Source organism: Phascolarctos cinereus, unplaced genomic scaffold (genome assembly GCF_003287225.1).
Source record: "Phascolarctos cinereus isolate Bilbo 61053 unplaced genomic scaffold, phaCin_HiC Scaffold_5;HRSCAF=322, whole genome shotgun sequence".
Classification (NCBI taxonomy): Eukaryota; Metazoa; Chordata; class Mammalia; order Diprotodontia; family Phascolarctidae; genus Phascolarctos; species Phascolarctos cinereus.
In genome coordinates, this window is record NW_027555958.1 from 450,129,905 (window position 1) to 450,149,049 (window position 19,145).

The 19,145-nt window shown below is 48.7% G+C and overlaps 1 protein-coding gene across 1 annotated transcript in view; it reads right to left on the reverse strand.

Moving 5' to 3' along the window:
• Window positions 1-19,145, reverse strand: part of AGBL4 (AGBL carboxypeptidase 4) — a 900,343-nt gene that overhangs the window by 20,452 nt on the left and 860,746 nt on the right. The window contains exons 10-11 of the mRNA XM_020987710.2: window positions 8,059-8,211; window positions 4,566-4,728 (exon numbers count right to left, since the gene is read on the reverse strand). Of these exons, the coding sequence (XP_020843369.1) occupies window positions 4,566-4,728; window positions 8,059-8,211 (316 nt within the window). The remainder of the gene's footprint in view (window positions 1-4,565; window positions 4,729-8,058; window positions 8,212-19,145) is intronic.

The window sequence follows — 19,145 nt, forward strand, 5'->3', positions numbered from 1 at the left end:
CACACACAGGACTGGGATGGGGATGGGGTTGCTGCATGGTACACGGCTAATAATTCTACCAATGATGTCTTCCAAGAGAGCAAACGTCTGGCTCCCTGGGAAGGAGAGCCGGCCACTCCTGCTGCCAAATGCCAAGATGATGTTGGCTTTCCAGGGGAGAAGTTGGATTGGACTGAGTCACTTTGAGTATCAAAGCATCCAATTACCACAGCTAATTAACACGGCCAACAGCGGCAAAAGATAGCTGCAGAGGCTCGGGCCAAGGCCACTCATCTCTGGCTGGTGACAGGAGGGTGGACAAACTCATTGGTCATGCACAGCCGTCCTCATGAGTCATCGACATCGTGGTGCCAGGGAAGGCCGAGGGCAGAGGGCAGGAGACACACAGACAGTCTTCCTTCCCTTGCAAGTGCTCCCCGGCTAAATCCTTCCTTCTCCTAGCCACCGTGTGGCTGGCCTCACACACCCCTGCCTTGATGTCTCAAATCTGTAAAATGGGCCTGGGGCTGCTAAAACAGATTCAAAATCCAGTAAGTAGGAGTGTGTGTGGGAAGATCCTAAGAAGATGTGGGTGAGCTCAGCCTTAGAGACTGTGGTCTAGAATTGGGGGGGTAGGGATGAGATAGAGACAGATGGGCAGTGCCCAAAGAGAGGGCAGGTTTCAAAGACCCAGATAAAGGGAAGCAAGGGACAGCCCACAGCCAACAAAAGGCCAGAGGAGAAGTCAGAGTAAGAGAGACAGCAAGCTCCTGAGAGGAAAATTTGGGTGATACACTCAGGACTACTAATCTAGAGTGGGAAGAGACAAATCCCTCTTTTCACAAATGTGAAGAAACCAAGAAGCCCAGAAGTGAAGTGACTTGTCCAGGGTGACACAGCTAGTAAGTGGCAGGATTTGAACACCGGACCCCAGACTCCAGAAACAGTTTTCTCTTACAAGTGATGTATAAATCATAGGATTTAGTCCTAGAAGGGAGGGAAACCATCCTTGAATCCAGCTCCTTCCTGAATCAAGGAATCCAAGCTAGAGAGGAACTCAGCCCCTAGCCACGCCCATGCCTGAATAGGAATGTCCTTTTTGACATCCCCAACAAGGCATCATCAATCTTTGATGGAAGGCCTCCAAGGAGGGGGAGGCAGGACGGTGACAATGCCTCCGGCTGCTCCTCACATCAGACCCTTGGTGTCTGAGCTCTCCCCCGAGCCTGCAACGTTCTCCCTCCTCTTCTCCACCTCCTGGCTTTCTTCCAGTCCCAGCTAAAGAAGGTTTTCCAGGCGCCCTTAACGCCAGCTCAGCCTGGACCTATCTTACACGTACATAATTGTTGGCATGTCATCTCCCCCACTGGACTGTGACTTTCTTGGGGGCAGGGATGTCTTTTGTACTCCTTGCTCCTGCTTCTGCTGTCTGAGGCCAAGCAGAACAAGGCCCATGTGGCTTCCCAGGCAGCCGTTCCAACCCTCTCTGGGGCTCTTCTCTGAGATAAACATCCCCAATTCCTTTAGCACTCCTGGGCCTTAGAACAGGGACTGGGAGGGCTGGGAGGGGCATTAAAGCATGGAATGTCAGAGCTGGGTGTGTCCTTAGAGAATATCTAGTTCATTATCCCTCCTGCTCCAGGCCCATTTTATAGAGGAGTAAACTAAGGCCTGAGAAGGGAGTCTTTGCACAAGGTGGCAGGGTGAGCTACGTGCAGAGTCCAGACTCCATCCCAGACTCTTTTATATATGCCACATTCTGATGCTTGGCGGTACCCAACACAAGATGCTCCCTTCCATTGGCATCTGTGGCCAGAGCCCTGTATTTTGGGGCATTTCCCACAGAGGGTCCTAGCATCGCCTCCTCCCCATTAGAACGTGCCCTCATTAATTGCACATTAATCAAACCCAGGTTGCCACAGATTACAATTAATAAGGCTGGAAGGATGCTGCCATGATCCACCTTGTCCAGGCCATTATTAATCAGCATTTTAACAAAGCCTAATTAGAGCTGCCCAAGGCTCCCACCAGGGAAGGCCCTCATTACCCAGTCCAGCAAATGGACAGGAAAGCTACCATGGGGCAGGGGCTTAGCAGAGCAGGAAGGATCCCAGTCTGGGAGGCCGGAGCCCTGGGTTTGCTGGGTGACTTTGGCGAAGTTCACATCCTCCTTTACCCTTTGTGGAATGAGGATAATGAGACTCATGATTAACCTCAGGCTCCCACTCCTCAGATGAAATGAGATGATGTAAGCCTTGAAGGACGATACCAACGTCAGCCATTCTCAATATACTACAAGACTATGAAGAGGAAAGGGGGAGGGAGAAGTGTCATGCCAGTTCTGCATCTCCTTCGGTGCGACCCCCAGGGCGTTACATACAGTAGGCACTTAATAAATGCTGTGGCATTGAATGGAGTGGAATGACCATGACTTGTTCTCAGAACCGATGTTATTTTTGTCCCTAGAAGGGGGAGGTTGAGTCAGGGTGGGTAGCCCATCTCGCCCCTCTCCTCCTATGTTCTCAACCCCATGTCAGTGATGGGAAGGGAGAGGAAGACGTCCTCACTGATCTCCTTGGGCTCTTCACAGATCTAGCTCCTGCCTCCTCAAAGCAGAACTCTTTCTATTTCTCTCCAAACCCCTCTCTCTCCCTCATTTTCCCATTACTGTCAAGGGTTCCACCATCCTCCAATCACACAGGCTCACGGACCTTGGCTGCCATCTTTGACTCCTCACTCTGGATACGCCACACATCCAATCTGTTGCCAAGGCCTGTGATTCTACCTCCATCCTCCTCTTCATTTACAGAGGCATCCAAAGAGCCAGAGGATGTCAGCGTTTGGGAGGGGCTTTAGAATGGGGAATGTTAGAGCTGGGAGGGGCCTTAGAACAGGGAATGTCGGAGTCTAGAGGGATGTTAGAGACCCTCATTCATCCTCATTTTATCAATGGAAACCAAAGACCTAGAAAGAGAAAGCTGAATATCCAAAGTCATAAAATCAATTAAGGTTAGACCCAGGCCATTCAGGTCCATTTCTCAGCCTCCTGTGGGCCTTGCGTTGGGGGAAGGGATACAGGAAGGGAAGAAGAACTGACCTTTGTCCTCCAGGAGCTTAGAAGATGTGGACAGAGGCCTGAAGAGGAATCTGTACATCTTCATGTACAAAACAAGATGGTTGGCTTTGACCACCATAGATCTCTTTCAGATGTTTGATCCTAGGACACACCTCGCAGAATTCTTGGGTGGAAAGGGCTCCTAGAGACCTTTAGCTCAGCAGGACCCTGAGTCATTATTCTGGAGGTCCATCATGGAGGAGCTGACCTCAGACAGGCCCCTGGCCATCCCCCAGGTCATCAGGTCACCAGGGCTTGATTGGAGGCGGTCCCGTTTACAGCCATGACATAGAAGAATGTGGTGGATTACAGTGCCTTGAGGTCATTTTATAGCACACACTATCTGCCTTGGTACCCATGCCTCCGGCTGCCATGGAAACCCAGCAGATGGCCAGGGATGGAGAGATTTGCTGAGCGCTGAGGCTGTTAGTGGGTAGCCACTAGGAACTTGAAATTAGTCCTAAATGCATCCTGGGCTTGATATGCCCACAGATGTCATATCCTGTGCTTGTATCTCTGTGACCTTTCCTTTTGGAAAGGAGAGCGAAAAGCTGGAGACCATCCAGAGGAGACAAGCAGGGATGGAGAAGGGACTGTATCAGAAGGCAGCTGTTTCCACACAGGTACAGCGCGGGGTTTGTAAATCAGCCATGTGCCCTTCAGAAAGAGATGACAGGTTCAAAAAGCCAATTTGCAAGGATAGGACAGGAGAGATGTAGCTAGACAGCAGGTATCTGATGAAGATCTGGGGGTCATTGTGGGCCACAAACTTTTCATGAATCAGTGGGGAGAAAGGGCAGTCAAAAAGCTGAGGTGATCTTAGGCTGCTCTGAAAAAGGTCTTCAGTCAGGCTGAGAGTTGGGTGGGCGGGCTGGGAAGGGCTAGAGGCCTCTGAGCTCTTTTAACTCTGAGAGTCTGAGGAAGATGGAAGAGGAAAGAAGCAAGAACTGGGAGAAGGGAGAGGAGGGGAGAAGAAGGGAGGGAGAGGGAGGAAGGGAGAGAGAGGAAAGGAGAGAAGAGTGGATATGGGAGGAGAAGAGAGAGGGGGAGAGGAGAGGAGATGGGAGGAGAGGAGAGGAAAAGAGATGGACAGGGGAAGAGAGAGGAGAGGGAGGGGGAGAGGAGGGAAGGATAAGAGGGAAGGGGAAGGGAGAAAGAGGAAAGGAGAGAAGAGTGGAGATTGGAGGAGAAGAGAGAGGGGGAGAGGAGAGGAGAGAAGAGGAGAGGGACCTTAGCAATGGGCAGTTCCTGCCAAGCTCAGGGCCAAGCTCAGCTGACTCACGTAAAACCAGCGTGTTTTCGGGGGTGAGTAAGGTAGCCTTCAGATCATCACTAGCTGGGCTCTCACAACCTCCCACAGGCACAAACATTCTCCTCCCAAGCTCAGCCCTTTACCCAAGTGAAACATGGAGTCCACCTGGTCTGGGTCCTTGGTCCCGCCTGCAGGTGCAGGCAGCCCTGGAAAGGATACAGGCCTCCTCGGTGTAGGGCACAGTGGCCGCAGTGCCCCCAATGATGTAGCTGAAGAAGGACACCTCAAGGGTGTAGCAGTAGGAGGTGTGGTCCAGCAGACCTCCCAGGAAGCGCCGGCCGGTTCCTGCCTTCACTGCATCCCGGTTAAAGGACGTGCTGGACTGTGGGGAGACAGAGGGGGCTGATCATTCTCATGTCAGGCCAGTGAACTGGGAGAGCCAGGGCTGGGGGGGGTGTGAGGGCAGGTGGGGGCGGGGGCAAAATAAACACCATTCGGAGGGTCTGGGTGTCAACTGCGTGCTGTGTGACTTTGGGTATGGTACTCCCCTTCTCTGAGACTCAATTTCTTCATCCACAAACCAATACGGTGTCTAATATTCTAGATCGGCTGGGGGTTGTCCTTTGTGCTCAAAGAGGACCCACATGACATGACTATGTCAGGGTCAATGTGTGGTGGATCAGACCAGTCCAAGCTCGGAGGGCTCCACCACAGGCTGGGCACAAACACTTCCTCATACTATCACCACAGACAGAAAAAGGAAGAAGTAACAGGTTTGGCACTGGTCCTGAAGAAGCTGGCTCTTGGTTGGATATGAGGGTAAAACAGGTGTGGGGAAAGTGTGTGTACAAAATTGTCCTTGGCCACCTATCTCTGGATGATGGAGGGGTGAGATGAAGACAGTGCTTCCGATTCCTGGTCTGCCCATGGACCTGCAAACCTTTTACCATCAACGGCTCTTTTTCTCAAAAGTCAAAGTCAAGTCAGCAAGCATCTGTTAAGCACCTACTATGTGCCAGGCACAGTGCTAAGTGCTGGGGCCATTGAGAAAGGCAGACAGCAGTTCTTCCTTTCAAGGAGCTCACAGTCTAATGGGGGAGAAAACATGAAACTTACCTCACCTACTGTCAACTTATTCACGTGGACCTGGAGTTCGCCAATGTGGACATTTCCTTCAGTGACAGATCTTGACCCATCTTTACCTGCCCCATTGTCTTGTCCTCTTTTGTCACAGAGGGTCCAACCAAGAAGCTGGGGGTTTCTCCCCTTCCTCTTGCCACTGGAAGGATCCCACTGGAATATGTGGGCTGCCCACCAGTCATCTCTTGCTTTCCCCATATCACTAGCCCCTCTTCTTTCTCTTTCATTCATTTTCTTTATAACAATGTTCCAGGGTCTGATACAACCAGGACAACGTCATCTTGAACTGAAACATCTGAAGCCTCTAGACCTTGCTATCCAGACACAAGGATGTTTAACCTTTGTGTGTCATAGATCCCTTGGGCAGGCTGGTGAAATGTATGGGCCCCATCTCAGAATAACGTGCTCAAATGCGTACAGTAAAATACATAGGTTTCAAAGGAAGCCAATTAAATTGATAATATAGTCACCGAAATATTTTTTAAATAAAGTGCAGGGACCCTGGGTTAAGAACCCCTGATGTATAGAAATTCATACTTTGACTCAGACTCTACACCATCTCTCCTCTATGTCAATGGCAAGCACATACTTTTTTGGTGAGCATTTCTCTACTGGTACTAACGATCAGATCATTAAATAAGGTTATGATACATTGGAAAGTATTCAGAGGAGGACAACCAAGAGTCATGAGTCCATGACTTATAAGGATATTCAGTCAGAAGAAGAGAAGGTTCAGGGAGCACATGACAGTGTCTAAGTAATTGAGGGGCTCACAGGGAATGGGGGTAAGCTTTGTTCCATTTGTCTCCAGAAGGTGGAACTTGCAGAGAGGACAATTTAAGCTTGATGTCAGGAAAAGCAGTTTAACAATTGGGGTATCTAAAAGTGGAATGAGGGGGGCAGCTAGGTCAGGCAGTGGATACAGCACTGGCCCTGAAGTCAGGAGGACCTGAGTTCAAATCTGGCCTCAGACCAAACACTTGACACTTACTAGCTGGGTGACCCTGGGCAAGTCACTTAACCCCAATTGCCAAAAAAAAAAAAAGAATAAATAAAAGTGGAATGAATTGCCTCAGGAGGCAATGGGTTTCCTCTCCTTAAAGGTCTTCAAGCAGAGACTGGATGACCCCTTGACAGGTAAGTTAAAATGGGAACCCATTTGTGTATAGATTGAACCAGATAGATGCTGAAGACTCTTCCAGCTCTCAAAATCTGTTGAAGTTCAAGTCTACTGACTCCACTGTCCTTGATAGTGAAAAGAACTCAGAAATACATTTGCAGATCTTTTCCACCTTTTGTTTATTTGGGGACCTTCCAGGTTCATCCTGAAATGCCCTGTAGTGAGGCTCCTTAGCTGAATCTCTTACTAACCTTTTTTCAAGCCAATTTTTCTCCCTCTCCTTTCCGCTTTGTGAGATAACATTACAAAATCTTCTATCATCCTCTATAAGATGTTACAAACAAGTTCACATTGTGAACCAGTGTCGAAAAACCCGTGAGCTTAACAACTGGCCTCTTCATTGGCTGCCTAAAGTTAGAAAGTCCCATAATGTCCATCTAATGTCCTCTTCATTTTAGAGATGAGGAAACTGAGGTTCAGAGAGAATAATATAACAACCAACAATTTCTGTAGTACTTTTCAGTTCACAAACAGCTTTGAAGAGATTGTATCTCTTGATTATCATATGTGCATGAAGTATGTGCTCCTCCTCCCTTTCCTTTTCCTCCTCCTCTTTGTTCCTATGTCCTGCTCCCTCAATAGCCTTTTCCCCCAGCCTTTTCTCTTCCCTCACTATAGATTCACTTTTATAGAACTCTCATTTGCTCCCACAGCATTAATGCCTACCTCCGTGCAGATGCCTCTTAGATCTGGATGTCTGACTTCTTTGCCCAGCTCTAGCTCTGAATCTCCAAATGCCTCCAGGTCATCTCCCCCCACATTCCCCTCTAGCAATCCCAAACAGGGTCTAAAACCTATCCTCATCTTGCTTCTTCCAAAACCTGTTTCTCCTTCCGGGCTGGGCTTTGAAGGAAGGTGAAAGTGGAATGGCTGTTCAATCCCACAATGTATTTCATGTTTTGATACTTTAAATTACAATTACTGTTACTGTTCTCTATATTTTAAGTCTTTGTCCAAGAGAGAAGCTCTCAGAGTCCTTATCCACTCAGCAAATGGGAAGAGAGAGACCACCAGAGGATGGAGTCACTCTCCTTTCAAGGTCTCATAAGTAGACCACTCTTCCTACATCAGTAGCCAATCTCCTCTCACACAGCCCCACAACCCCAACAGGAAGATCAAAAGACCTTCATGTTCTCAAAGCATGGGTCCTTCAAAGCTGAGCCAGAGTCCCAGGAAGTGGCCAGGGACAGCTAAGCTTCCTGTGGGCTCCTCAGGTCTATCCCCCTCCCTGCCCAGACCCACCCTTTCCAACAGGATTCACCCCCATCCCCTGTCTGGGCTCAGCCCAGGATGGGCATGAACACTTATGTGAATGTGAATTGAACTGAAGAAGAGAGAGGAAGAGGAAGCCCAAGATGGGAGATCAGGGCAGGGCAAGAGAGGGCAGCTTACAAAGGAGAAGTCTTCAGCATTCTGGCACAGGAGCTTGGGGAAGATGGCCTGTCTCTGGAACCTCTCCTCATCTTCAAAGATGTTGCCATACATGAAGCCGTTCATCATGGTAGAGTGTGCGTGGATGTCAATGTAGAACTCCAGGCTGGTTTTCTGGAGAGAGAGAGACAGAGACAGAGACAGACAGAGACAGACAGAGAAGGAGAGACAGAGATAGAGAGACAGAGATACACACACAGGCAGAGACAGAAAGAGGCAGAGAGACAGAGACAAAGACAGAGAGATAGACAGAGACAGAGAGACAGAGATAAAGAGACAGAGACACACACAGAGACAGAGAGAGACAAACAGAAAGGCAGAGACAGAGAGACAAACAGAAAGGCAGAGACAGACACAGAGACAGAGAGACAGAGACAGAGAGACAGAGATGGAAAGACAGAGGCACATAAAGAGACAGAGACACACAAAGAGACAGAGACAAAGAGACAGAGACAGAGAGACAGACATAGAGACAGACACATACACAGAGAGACACACAGAGAGACACACAGAGAGACAGAGATAGAGAGACAGAAAGATAGAGACAGAGACACATACACACATAGAGACAGTGAAACAGAGACAGAGACAGAGAGAATGTCAGTGACCTGGAGGAGACGGATGGCCTGTGAAGGGGCCAGCAGCCTAGAGAACGCAAGGAGGGAGGGGGGCCCTGCACTCCTCTATCTCAGGCAATGGAAACTGTCCTGGTTCGAGCACCTCCTAAGGGGATTTAGGGAGATAGCACAATTTTGGTGGGTTCAGGCATCTGGTTCCTGGAAGGCTTATACAGTCTCAGGGGGTGTAGTATGAAGAACAAGGCTGTGAATGAATGCAGGCAAACAAGTGCAGAGTCAGTCAGCTGAGATGTTAGGTGCTGGCTCAGAGTGTCCGTTCTAACCTTATCTGTCCATCCTGTGCCTTTAGGTTCTTTAACCCCTAAGATCCTGGTCTTAGAAGCAGCTGCTCCTTCACCTGTCACATAAGCCATTTGCACTTGACGACAGTCCCTCCCAGTCCTGATGTTCTCTTTTCTCTGTTCTAAGGTTCCTTCTAGCTCAGACATTCTCTGCTTTATGTTCTAAGACCACATCCCCCCCTTAGGTGTTGATAATCCATATTCTATGTACCGAGATCCTTTTTAGCTCTGATATTCCATGTTGTATGTTCTAGGGCCCTTGCAGCTCTGACATTCTCCATTTGAGGCCTCCTCCCATATCTGACATCTTTTCTTCTAGGTTTTATGCAAGTATCTAAGAAGTTCCCCACCTTTGACCAGTTCTAGCTGAAATTTCAATCTTATGAGGAGCATGTGGATGGGGAAGGAAGGCCTGGTGGCTGTCCCTTCAATCTCCAAAGCGTAATTTATTAGGTGGCCAATAATGAATCTGTGGCTGTCCATCTCTAGTAGTGTAGACTGTGAAGAGATGTTCAGGATGCCGCCCACACTGAGTGATATTAAACCCATCATTTTCAGCTTTATAGGTGAAAGACAGAATGATTTACCAGCAGCACTATATAAGTCAGCTTTGCTTTTTTTATTTCTTTCAATTGCCTGTCTTTCCCCTGAGCTTTTGATGATTGGCAGAGGGGGGAAAGCACTGGAAGGGAGATGGTGAAAAATGCTTATGGTCAGACTGTCATGAGGATCAGAGAAAGATGAGAACCTGCAGGTAGCTTGGAGGTCACCTGCATCACCTAGATCAACTTCGCTGGCTCACAAATGGGGAAACTGAGGCCCAGAACTTGATTTTGTTTTTTGTTTTGGTTTTTTTTGGGCTAGGCAATGGGGTTAAGTGACTTGCCCAGGGTCACACAGCTAGTAAGTGTTATGTGTCTGAGGCCGGATTTGAACTCAGGTACTCCTGAATTCAGGGCTGGTGCTCTATCCACTGTGCCACCTAGCTGCCCCCAGAACTTGATTTTGAAGAAGGAAACTTCAGTTCTAATCCTGACTCCTTCATCAGGTCTCAGTGTGATTGTAAGCACTGTTCCCTGATTCTACTTCTCATATATTAAATGAAGAAGTCTGAGTACATCATTTTAAGTTTCCTTCTATCTTTAACAGAATTATTCTATGGTCTGTGTTCTAAGTTCTCTTAAGTCCCCCTCAGCTCTGACATTCTTTATTCCAAGGCCTCTCCCAGCCCTGACATTCCCTGTTCTAAGATGGCCCCTGCCCTGACATTCCCAGTTTTAAGGCCCCTCCTAGTGCTGACATTCCCTGTTCTAAGGCCCCTCCCAGCTCTGACATTCCCTGTTCTAAGGTCCCTCCCAGCCCTGACATTCCCTGTTCTAAGGTCCCTCCCAGCCCTGACATTCCCTGTTCTAAGGCCCCTCCCAGCCCTGACATTCCCAGTTTTAAGGCCCCTCCCAGCCCTGACATTCCCTGTTCTAAGGCCCCTCCCAGCTCTGACATTCCTTGTTCTAAGGCCCCTCCCAGCCCTGACATTCCCTGTTCTAAGGCCTCTTCCAGCCCTGACATCCCCACTTCTAAGGCCCCTCCTAGTGCTGACATTCCCTGTTCTAAGGCCCCTCCTAGCTCTGACATTGTCTGTTCTAAGATCCCTTCCAGTTTTGCCACCCTGGGCTCTAAGGGTCCTCCCATCTCAAACATTCAATGGCTCTGGCTGCATTACTCTCTAGAGAAGACTGGGTCTTTCCTTATGACTTGTGAGCCAGAGGATGAACAGAAGGTACAAAACACATCCCCTTTCTTTCCTCCCTACAGTAGCTTGAGGATTTTAATTAAAGCCCAGTAACAAAGCAGGGGCCATTGCCTCACTAGGCCCACAGCTCATTGTGTCCTCAGGGACTTGAGAGGAGATTAAAATCAGTGCCAATAAAATTAAAACCACCTCAGGGCACATTTTCAACATAATTTAACCATGGAGTCAGTTTTTCTCCCCACCCCCCTTCCACTCCCAGAGCCAGGGAGGAAATGGGTTCTCCATCCATCCCCGAGACACTCTCATCCCGCCGCATTGTTTAGCAAAGAGTCCCCAAACAGGAGCTGAGAGACAGGATCCAGGCCTCAGCTCTGCTGCTCACTGATGCCCTGTGTGACACGGCTTATGTCTAGCATTATCGTTATTGTTGTTTTTCTTGATCTCAAAGTCAGCAAGAGGGAGAGGAAACAGCAGTTCTGATCCAGCAGAGCAGAAGTTTCTCAAGAGCAGAGACTGCTTCATTTTGTCTTTGTGCCCCCAGTGCCTGGCATGCAGTAATCAATTCATCAACAGTCTAATAACAGTTACGCATTACTGCTTCATGATTAAATCTTTTCCAACATGCATTTGTGAGTATTCCATGCACTAGACATTTCCTTTGTGGGGAGGATATAAGTAGCTGTCCCATACCTGATCTGCATTGTACATTGAGTATCTTTCTACTCTCCTTTTGGGGGAACACAGTAGACATGAGGCAAACCTAAATGTTAAGTGGTTCTCCCTGGGGAGGGAAGTGTCTCCACTCAACTGGGCACTCTCTGTTGCATAACAGTCTGTTCCATGATTGCTTCTCTTATCCCATTCCCCTCAGTGGCTGCTCCAAACCTCTTCTCCCTTCAAGCTTCTTACACCACCACTTCCAAGAGCCTCAAAGGAAAATGTGACCTTATCAATGCAGAGGTTCTTGCCAATGCTGTATATCACAACCCATCCCTGAAGGGCCATCCTTTGTGCCCCCAGCCATGAATAACACGTGTTTGTCGGATTGGTGGGAATCCTCCCACTGTTCTTATCACTTAATCCAGGTGTGTCAGACTCAAAGAGACAGATCCCTGAGGTCCCACATTGACTTAGAAAACCATAATTAACAACATCTATGTTGTGTTGTATTTTTGTTGATTTTGTTAATCACACTGGGGAATTTTGCAGCAGTTGGACGCCTCTGATTTAGTCCAACTCTCGAATGTTACTGATGGAAACTGAGGCTCAGAGAGGCTGTCACTTTCCCAAGGTTATTGAATGAGTTAGAATCAAACCTCAGAACTGTAATCACAAGGCACCATGGTCCCCCTCTCATGATCTTATATAATCTTACATGCTGGTTGGTTGATTGGCATGTATGTCTGTGTCCTGTTCCCCTTTTAGACTGTAAGCCCTCTGAGGGCAGAGATGATCTCATCAAAGTTTCCAGTCTCTATTCTCTTCCACTGCCAAGTATGGGGCTCAGCACACAGAAAGTGCTTCAGAAATGTTTGTTGAACAACCGAATGAATGAGAGATTCTGCTGAGAAATGAAGATTCTAAGAACATCAGATCTAGGAGGGAACCTTGTAAAGACTCCAGTGATGAGAAACTCATGATCCCTGAGGCAGTCTGTCCCGTTAGGAAACTGTTCCCATGGACAGCAAGTAAGGGCACATCAGAGAGAAATCACAGCCTGCCAGAGATGGGAGGGTCCTTGGAATATACAGCACAAACACAAGAAATGGGAACCTTCAAGCATAGATTAGAGAATGGCAGAGTTGGGAGAGGCTTTAGAAGACAGAATATGAAATCTTAGTATCATGAAGACCCTTAGAACATAGACCAAAGAATGTGTTCCTTCCCTTCCCTTCTCTTCCTTTCCTTTCCCTTCCTTTCTTTCCCTTCTCTTTCTTTCCCCTCTGCTTTTTCCTTCCCTTTCTTCTTCTCTTTTCCCTCCCTTCCCTCCTCCTCCTTCCTTCCCGCACCCTCTCTTCCCTTCTTTCCCTTCCTCTCCCTTCCCTTTCCCTTCTCTCTCCTCCCTTCCTCCTCCTTTCCCTTCTCCTTCTTCCTCCCACCACTCTCATCCTGTTGGATCCCACTGACAACCTCACTCCTGTCTACCAGAACTTTGAGATTTATAACCTGATTTTCTCACCTCCATGACAACAACCCTGTGTGTGTGTGTGTGTGTGTGTGTGTGTGTGTGAGTGAGTGATTTTATATATTATTATCCCCATTTGACAGATAAGAAAACCAAGGTTCAGAGAGGTAAAGGCCCCACAGCTGCATGCGCCACAGCCATATCTCAGACTCAGGTTTCCTGACTCCAAGCTGGCTCTTTTCCCAGTCCAGGCCCCAGGAAGTGGCTCACAGTTTTTCTCTTAGTCCATAATGAAAATGTTTCACTTCACTGAGCTCCTGACATGAACAGCCCAGTCTGCAATGCAGTCTCTTCTATAATACTCATTCCCCTCTGCCCCCCATACCTCCCACACCTTCTTCACTCCCTGAAGTTAGTAAAGTGGTGCCACTCAGTGGGAAGTAGAGTCTGGCACTGGGCATCAGTCCGGGCTCCTGCATTGAGAGATAAAGAGACAGAGAGATAAAGGGAGACACACAGAGACAGACACATAGCTCTCAGGGAAGGGGCACAGAGAGAAACACAGAGTAAGGAAGAAGAAATAGAAAGAAGAACAGAAACATATCCAGAGATAGTGAGGTTGAGAAAGATGCAGAGACAGAGAAATAGAGATGGGGAGATAGAAAGAAGGAGGGGAGAAGGAGAGAGTCCAGAGAAAAGAGAGAAAGAGACACAGCACAGAGGGAGAGAGAGAGAGAGAGAGAGAGAGAGAGAGAGAGAGAGAGAGAAGAGAGAGAGAGAGATAGGTGTAGGGAGAGTTGGGGAAATGAGGAGGGATGGGAGGAGGAAGGAGGCAGTGAAGAAAAGGTAAGTGGCAGAGAGAAGCAGAGACGCACAGACAGGCACATAGGAAGGCAAAGAGATGCAGAGCAAGAGGAAAGGAATGGAAAGAGGTGGGCAGGGGGGACAAGAAAAATAAAGATACCAGTGAGGAACCACACACACAGGGACAGGAAGCAGAGCTGTGAGATGGGGGAGGCAGGGCTAGCTAAAGAAAATGGGGGGGGAGGGAGGGAGAGAGGCCCAGAGTAGAAAGGAAGGAGAGGGAGAGAGAGGCATGCAGAGGCAAACATGAGTATCCTGAGGAGACCAGAAAAGATTTAGGACCCACCATATCCCTGGATAATTTTCCTTTTCTAAAGGAAGAAAGTCAAGGTGGAAGTGGGTCCTATTGACAGTCCCCTGCACAGAAAGAGGTCAGTGTGGGGGTGCAAAACCTCACTTAACCCTTTACATATTTATGTATCCTACTTATATATAGCGACTTATGTACATGTTTGATTTTCCATTAGAATGCAAGCTCCTTGAGGGCAGGGACAGTTTTTGCTTTTTCTTTGTATCCACAGCATCTAGAACAATGCCTAGCACATCAAAGGTGCTTAATGAACACTTGATGATTGATTGATCCAAGCGGCATCTCGTGCAACATCTGCAATAGTGGTCAGAGGCAGAAGAGATAGGGGATGGGCGCCTCCCTTCTAAGGGATACTAAAATAGTGGCTTTTGTGGGCCTGATAGAAGTGACTGAGAGTTCTCCTGCCTTCCTGGTGCCTATATCTGGGGTGGCCTGGAGAGCTGCCTCGGATCCGCCAAAGATGATGACCGTTTCTGACTTTTGGGTGATTCACTGGAAAGCACATGGCCCCTCCAGTAGGAAAGTAGAAAGCACTGCTAATGACTCTAAAGTTCTGGGCAGGGAGTTGAAGAATTTACAGAAGGCCCAGATGGTGTTTTCATCACTATTTCTGGTCCAATGTAGGGATGGAAGAAGAGAGAGGAAGATCCAGGAAGTGAACAGTTAGTTAAGAAAATGGTATCTGAGAATAAGGCTTGGATTTCTGCCCCAAGGCTTCAGCTAGATGAACAACAACCCCTTGGCCAGGATGGAATGTATCTAATGAGGGCTGGCAAATAGGAATTTATCTGCCGTCACACGACTGGATTAAGAAGACAGAGCCAAAAATGAAGGAAAAGGAGACACTTACCAACATGTACCTGCCGAGGCAGAGTACACATAGAGTAGTGGGTGCATCACAGGACAGGTGCCAGCGGGGAGGACCAGTAATTCATAGAAGGCAATATTCAAGAAGATGATAAGTAATAAGTCCATGGCCCCAGTGCTTGTGTGCAAATGGCCCCCGTTTGGGGCAATAACAAGATGAACCAGAAACCTTAAGGCAAGGTGGTAAATTCAACTGAACAGCTATCACTGAACAGACTCATGACTAGACTGTGGCTTCAGAAGGGAATTCGGAAAAGAAAAGAATGAAAAATGAGGTCGGATAGCACTATTTGCTAAGTGTGACCAGATGAAAAAATTCAGCAATGGGAAAGAGGAATTGTGGCAGAGAATATGTGGATGAGAATGGAAGGAGAAATTAGAGTGATCATGTCACGGCAGTATGCTATATAAACGGTAACAACAACAAGCATTTATTAAGCACTTTCTGAATGCCTGGTACTGTACTAAGATACAAAGAAAGGCAAAAATGCACTGGTCAGAAAAAAAAAAAAACAACCTTCCTGACTGGGAGGGCTGCCAGAGATTGGCCACTGCAGGAGGTGGGGAGATCTCTCTTGGTGGAGGCTGAATAACCTGTCTGGGATGTTATAGAGGGAATTCTTGGTCAGGGTGGGGTGAGACTAGGTGAATCTTGAGGTCCCTTCCAATACCATGATTCTGGGAAGTATGGGAGGGACTGTCCTGCAGAGGCAGGGATCAGCCTTGCTCTGCTTAGAGATCAGAACCAGGAGCACCAGAGACAGATTGAGGCTCAATGTAGGAAAAAACCTCCTTACTATCAAAGCCAGCCTGGAGTGGAAAGGGCTGTCTCGAGAGCTGGTGAGTTCTCTTTCCCTGCAGGTCTTCAGGTGGAGGCTGGAGGAAAACCTTATCAGTTGGTCAATCAATAAAGAAAAAAAAAACCTAAGCACCTTCTACGTGCCAAGCACCCTCTTAAGTGCTGGGACAGCTGTCCAGGATGGTGTAGAAAGGATTCCTGGATGGGTGGGAGTTAGACTGATGCCCTCAGAGGGCCCTGTCCACTGGGAAGACTCTGTGACTGTGTGACCTAGGTTGGAGTCACCCCATATATAACATGACAGATGGGACTGTTTTTACTCACAGCTCCCAGAGACCAGGGGGCCAATGTCTGAGAGGTCAGAACCAAGCAGAGAGAAACTTGTGAGAGAAACCCTCTGGAACAGTCATGGCTGCACTCGAGGCTGGCAATACACCTCAGCTACGTGGGAGGGAGGTCACCACGCTGGGATGACATGCTTGTGTCACTGAGTCATGATCAAATGTTTTAAAGATGGCGGCTGTTTTCCAAGCGGGGGACAAAACTTTCAAGACCCCAGTGAGAGTCCAATGTAAAGTGCAGCTCTGCAAGCCATCATGGGATGGCACAAAGGGTCTCACACTGAAAACTAGATGATGCGGGTTTGAGTTCTGCCTCTGCCATGGATTCACATATGACCTTGGGAAAGTCCTTTCCCCACTGTGGGCCTTAGTTCGCTCATCTAAAGAGTTAAAGTGTATGAGGAAAGGGGGTCTAAGCTCTCTGGATACATCTGGGTCCAGAGCAGAGGAGCCTTTTTTGGGAGAGGGAATGGCAGCAGTGGCTGAGCCCCCATGGGACCAGCTGTGGTCCCCCAATGTTACATGCATTTACAACGTAATCGTTGGATCACAGATGATACATACAGAGTAAATACAAAGTAACCTTGGAGGGGACGGGGCCTGGGATAGGCTCCTACAGCAGGCAGTGCTAGAGGTGATTAATGCGCTATAGTGATGAGAGATGTTATTCAACTCAGATATCTTTTGTGTTCCTCCTGGGTCTGACTTTCTCCGTTCTGAGTCCAATTCAATTGAGCTGGCATTTATTAAGTACCAGCTGTATTCTAGGCCCTCTACTGGGTGCTGGGCTACAACCAGAGTATGAGAAGTGCCTTTCAGCTTCCCTTCGCTTTCTCTGTCGAAACCTGCCTGATTTCCTACCGATTTCTCCTGCTTCCAGTTTCAGCCAGTCCATTTCATTCCATCGGCATGATCTCTGTCTCCCAATTCTTGAAGGGCCATCATGGAGATGAGAGATGAGGCTTGCTCCGGCAGAACCAGCAGTGATGGGGAAGGTACAGGGAGGCTGATTCGGTTTTGATTTAGGCAAATATTTACAATCAGAGCTGTTCAGAAAAGCGCTGCTTTTCACGGCAGAGGTGGAGGGCGGGGTGGAGGGAGTTCCCAGTTTTTGGTGGTGGGCAAGCAAAAGTCAGTTGGCCACTTCACAGGGTATTGCAGAAGCGGTTCCTGTTTCAGGCAGCCATTGGGTTAGATGACCTTGAACGTCCCTTCGATTCCACAAACATTTACTGAGTAACTCTCCCAGCCGAGGCTCTGTGTTGGGTGCTTTGGGAGTCACGAGGACCGGGTTCAAATCTTGGGTCTCCTGCTTACTACTTGTGTGAGCGTCCCTTACGTGCACCTCAGCTCATTTGTGTGTAAAATGTTTATTCTAGCTTGTCTCTGAGGCCTTCCTAGCTCTAAATCCTGTGATCCCATGGGCATCCTCCAGCCCCCTCCTCCCTGGTGTCTGGTCTCCTCCCCTAAGGACCTAGGGCTCTAGCTAAGAAACTTCCAGGCTTGAACAGAGAGCTCTTGCCCTGTGCAGTCTGCCTTTGACTGTCAACACTGAATAACTGGGGCTGGCACCAGAGGCCCCAAGGATTCTGGGGCTGAGTGCAGGCACGGGCTGGCCGCATCCAACATTCTCAGCAGCCATAAACACCAAGACACAGAGGCAGGCTGGGAGCCTTGTTGAGATTCCGCTCACAGCCAAAGTCGTTTCCCAACCGGCCACCTGCTGTCAGCCTGAGGTTGGTGTGTGAAAAATAGACAGTGTGCCCGCCTGCTGGCAGGCCCTGTTAGCCTCTTAGGGAGGGAGGAAGGAAAGAAGACAGGGAGGGAGGGGGAAGGAAGGAAGGACAGGAGGGGAGAAAGAAGAAAGGAAGGGAGGAAGGGAGGAAGGAAGGAAGGAAGGAAGGAAGGAAGGAAGGAAGGAAGGAAGGAAGGAAGGAAGGAAGGAAAGGAAGGGAGGAAGGAAGGAAGGAAAGGAAGGGAGGAAAAGAGGAAGGAGGGAGGGGGAAAGAAATGAGGGAAGGTTGGCTATTGAGGTAAAAACTGTAAGTAGGGATTATTTAACTTAGGGCTAAAGCGAGCTTGGTGGCTGGGCCAAGGACAGGTCAGTGGAGCTGAAGAAAGGCAGCCTAGAACCCAGCCTGACCCCAAGGGCAGTCGTAGAGACTTAGGGGCAGTCAGGGCACATGTAACACAGGCCAGCAGTACCATGAGATTAGCAACCACCATGACCATGTGGAGTAAGGGTGCCCCCTGCTGGGGAAGCTCCTCCCTGCACCACCCACCAAAGTGCCTTGTGCCCAAGATCCATTCACTCTGGGCTACATCCACTCTGGCTGAAGACCATCCCTGCGCGTCCTTGAGAAGTCTGGGATTGGATCTGGGGGAGGGGAAGAAGTTGATTCTGTCCTTATGCGGCCCTCCCAACTCTGACATTCTCTGTACTAACCCTGATATTCAATTATGCCCCACACCACCACCCCAGCATCTGACGTTCGCTACATGGAAGGCAATGACTTGGGGACCATAGATCCAGGACTGGAAGCAAGTTTGCCCCTTGTATGACAGCTGAGAGGAGTGACCTGCCCATGGCCACTCAGTAATCGGTCACTGTAACCACGGTCTCCTGACTCCAGAACTCTCCCTCCTACCTCCCCTATTGCCCTTTGAGGGCTCTGCTGCCTTGAATGCTTTCAGAATCACTGATTACTGAAACGTCGTGACAGGGGATGTGACGGACGCCTTCAAATATCCGGGTGGGGGCTGTCACGGGGCAGAAGGAATAAAAGTCACAGGATCTCAGGGCCAGAGGGGGCTTCAGAGGCATCTAGTCCAACCCCAATTAAATAAAACTTCTTTCTACAAAATTTCATACCAGTGGTGTTCAGCATCTGCTCGAAGACCATCAGTGAGGGAGCCCACCATGTTCTGAGGAAGCCCATTGCAATTCTGGGACAGCCCTCATTGTCAGGAAGGCTTTTCTCATGTCATAGCGTGTGATACACAGTATGTACTTCTGTGGACCTGGTTAGTTAAAGGCTGTCTCCTCCATTAGAACGCGAGCTCCTTGAGGGCA